General features: G+C 44.8%; 1 protein-coding gene across 2 annotated transcripts in view; it reads left to right on the top strand.

Moving 5' to 3' along the window:
• The window catches only part of COL11A1 (collagen type XI alpha 1 chain), a 334,641-nt gene extending 330,878 nt beyond the window's left edge, over positions 1 to 3,763 (top strand). For both annotated transcript variants that reach the window (XM_019501723.1, XM_019501722.1), the window contains exon 67: positions 2,778 to 3,763. In XM_019501723.1, the coding sequence (XP_019357268.1) occupies positions 2,778 to 2,924 (147 nt within the window). In that variant the 3' untranslated portion in view covers positions 2,925 to 3,763. The remainder of the gene's footprint in view (positions 1 to 2,777) is intronic.
• The last annotated feature ends 9 nt before the right edge of the window (positions 3,764 to 3,772 follow it).

Here is a 3,772-nt window from a genome sequence, read left to right as displayed (position 1 = left end):
TATCTAAGAGTATATCGAGGTATATAACACTAATCACTGTGATGATTATATACCACTGAGAGAGCTAAGCATTTTAGAGATAATTATAGAGAAGCATGTGATAAAAGAAGCAAGTATCGTAGCAAAACCTGAAAGCCTTCGGTTTCCTGCAGTGAATTTAATATGGTTTTAACCTGGTTGTGATTCAGAGACAAGGTTAATTTAGTTGGCTAGTGATCATTTCTTGGCAATAACATTCTGGTCTATGACTCCTTCTCTTCAATCTGTGCCTCTCTTTTTATAAACCCTCTCAGGTTTTTATATAGCTCTTGTCATCATGCTATCTTTATGTGTGGAGCTTCTGGAGATGGCACTGGTTGTAGTGCCATCAACAAGATGATGACTATGACAGGGAGCTTGATGCAGCTGTCAATTTAAGAAGGGAGGCTGCTTAAGGAGCAGCCTGCAGGTGTGGGAGGGACTAATGAGGGAATCACCTGACCAGAAATGGGAAACGGCTCGAGACAGATAAGGCCAGGGCCTAAGCTGGTTAGGCTGTCTAGTCCCAGGAGCCACAGGGCAAGATGCTCCTGGTAGCAGGGCTGCAGCAAGGCTTCTGCCTTAACATCTGAGCTGGGGTAAGCGGTGCTGAGCCCAGGAACAAGACAAGCCTTGGAATAGATAGACCTGGGAACAGGAGTGGGTGAGCCCATAACCTGGAGAGGGGCACCGGAGAGTAGAGGGCCAGGGTGCAAGTGGAGCATCTGAGAGGGGCAAGGCAGGCCTGAGAACAGGGGTCAGGGCACAGCCTCTGAAGGGGGTGAGGCAGGCTTTTGAATAGATAAGCTTGGGGACCTAGGGAGAGATAGGCTTGAGCCCTAGAGAGAGACAGGGCTTAAGTTAGGGTGGCCATTTGTCCAGTTTTATAGAGGACAGTCCAGTTTTCTGGTCCTCTGTCCTTTATTGATATGAAACCAGATGCCTTTATGTCCTCTATTTTTCACCACTTGGCATCCCCTGCTCCTCCACCACTGACACCATCACAGCTGCCTGTGGAAGCTCCTCGCTCAGCCCACCCCTGCTGCTGACACTGCCATGACTGCCTGCAGGAGCTCCCCTCTTGGCCCACCCCTGCTGCCAACACTGCCATGGCTGCCTGTGGGAGCTCCCCGCTTACTGCCACCATACCCCTGCTGCCAACACCGCCACTGCCACCTGCAGGAGCTTGCCATGCCCCCCCAGCCTTTGGAGGCACACGACGTTCATGGTGGTGGGGACAGTTTCAATAAATACAACTGTCCTCTATTCTTGAGCTACCTCAATGGCCACCCTAGCTTAAGCCCAGGAAGGACTAGGTACTTGGGAGGAGGTCCAGTGTCCAGGTGGGACTAAGTACTCAAAAGAAGGTCTGGTGCCTGGGAGGAGGACGACAAGGAAAGTCCAACATCTAGAGGGATTAAGCACCCATGAGATGGTCTGGTGCCTGGGGGGCGGGGGGGACTAAGCATTCGAGGGAAGCTCCAGTGCCTGGGGCCTGCCAGAGGGCAGAGAGTTGTTTTAGCAGATCACCTGTGAGGCATGGTAGTGCTTATTGGGGAGGATGGAGCCCATAAAAGTAGCCCTTAAGGCCATGACCACAGGCACCTGTGGTCATAAGAGTAAGACTAGGCTTGGGAAGCCCTGGGGCAGCCTCCCTTTCCTCAGTGTATTTAAGAAGTGGGTTCGGCATTCACAAATATTTGAAACCACGAATGCCGAACCCAAGAATAGTGAGGGTTTTCTGTACTTTCTTAATGTCCCTGAGATTGGGATTTAGTTGAGGAGCCACTACACAAAGTTCAGTCCAGATGAAAGCATTCTCTATAGGCAGAAAGCAGGGAGGAAAGGAAGGGGAACTGCTGTGAGAAGTGAAGATAACTTCAGAAGATCAATAACTAGTCTTTGTTGAGGCTGTACTTACTACAATCAAGTCTGGATTCTTATCCCATTACCTGGACCAGCTTTTATAAGTCTGCGTCCCTCAGTAGGTTTACAGCTTTGTTTATCACCTTTGATGTTTTCAACTCCCCTTCCTCTCTCTCAGCAGTGCCCTCTCCTTTACTTCCTCTCTCCCTGTGCTTTGTATATAACATATCTTATTCCTTTCTGTTTAGTACCCCTGCTCTCTGAAAATCCATTCGTAGCATCTGATAAAGTTAGGCAGTAGCCTACAAGAGCTCATCCCTCTTTGAGTAAATTAGTCTATAAGGCAGAGATGTAGCAATGAAAATTGGCACCCAGGGCAGCTGTGACACATGGAGAAAGCAGCAACTTCCAGCTGTTGTTGTGCCACTGTTGCAATCGTGTAGCAGCAGTGGGTTTTTTTCCCAACCCCCTGAAGTCAGTGCCTGGGGTGGCTGCTCCCAGAGAAGCTGAGTATGTAGGGGCCAAGGGCCCTGGCCCCACTCAGGAAGAGGGATGTCACCTGAAATGTATAAAACTTTCCATATGTCCCTCATGTTAGGCCCCTTCCCTCCCCACCATTTGTAAAAATAAAAGTTAGTGCCTATGGCTGCTCCCATCGACCTGCCCTAGTTATACTTCTGCTATCAGGTGCCACACAGCTTTGCTTTCTGCCTGATTTCAGACCAACATGACTAACTACCTCTTTCTGTGCAATTAATATAGTTCATAGCATGTTCCTTTGTTATCCATAAGTTTTGTATTTTAAAGGTGACTGAAAGAGCTATGCAATGTGTTTTCTGCTTTTATGTATAACCATATTTGGTTTTGTTTTACTTTTTTTCTTTTTCATACAGTCAAGAAAAGGCTATGCGAAGACTGTGATTGAAATCAATACACCTAAAATAGACCAAGTGCCTATTGTTGATGTGATGATTAATGACTTTGGTGATCAGAATCAGAAGTTTGGATTCGAAGTTGGTCCTGTCTGTTTCCTTGGTTAAGTTTAGGGCAGAGAGCAGAACAACAAACATTGTGCCTTGGTGCTACCAATCCACTTCATGCCACATGCAAGTTTTGAATAAGGATGTTATAGAAAATCTGTCTGGCTGTGTGTGTATATCTTACCTAGAAAGTACTTGTTGCCCTTGTAGGGCCAGAATCACATAACTTAAACTTATTTGGAAAATCATGAAGGACATAAAAATGCTGTGGCAGTGTTAGACAGCATAGGCTAATTTTATGAACTCCCCCTTTGGACTCTTCTGGTGCTGTAAAAAAAAAAAAAAAGAATGTCATGGTGCTCCTTTCATTACAACAAAGCGGTGTTAGGAAAGTGTTTAACAAACTGTAATTATTCTATGTACAGTACTGTACTGTTATTTCTCTGTCCATTTCCAAAACTTGCATGTGTCTCTGAATTGCATCTGGCTCTTATTTTATAATTGCAAAATGATGTTGTCAATACTGTGTATGTATTATGAAAAATAAAGTTGTAATTGACAGTGAATCCAATTCAATTTCCTGATTAATAATAAAAGTCCCTTTGTATATATTGATGTTGAAGAGCTTTGTTATTTGAAGTCACCAACAAAAACTTTGGGTGACAAAACTGGAAGACGTTTGGCAGCACACTTAAAACAACACTTCTCTGCAGATACTACTTTATGATGATAATTTCAAGAATGAATGCACCTGGTAAGGTGCTGTATTCCATGGTGCTATACCTCAGACTTTTATTTTCCTGTTCAGATTTCAGAATTTCTTAAGATACCTGTATATACCTAAAATAAGTAAGTTTATTTTTGGGTGTGGGAAATGTGTATGAAAAAGAATGAAGGGGAAAAAAAAA

Source organism: Gavialis gangeticus, unplaced genomic scaffold (genome assembly GCF_001723915.1).
Source record: "Gavialis gangeticus isolate Ggan-Ray unplaced genomic scaffold, GavGan_comp1, whole genome shotgun sequence".
Classification (NCBI taxonomy): Eukaryota; Metazoa; Chordata; order Crocodylia; family Gavialidae; genus Gavialis; species Gavialis gangeticus.
Note: the sequence above shows the minus strand (reverse complement) of the source record. Positions and strands in the feature narration are given on the sequence as shown.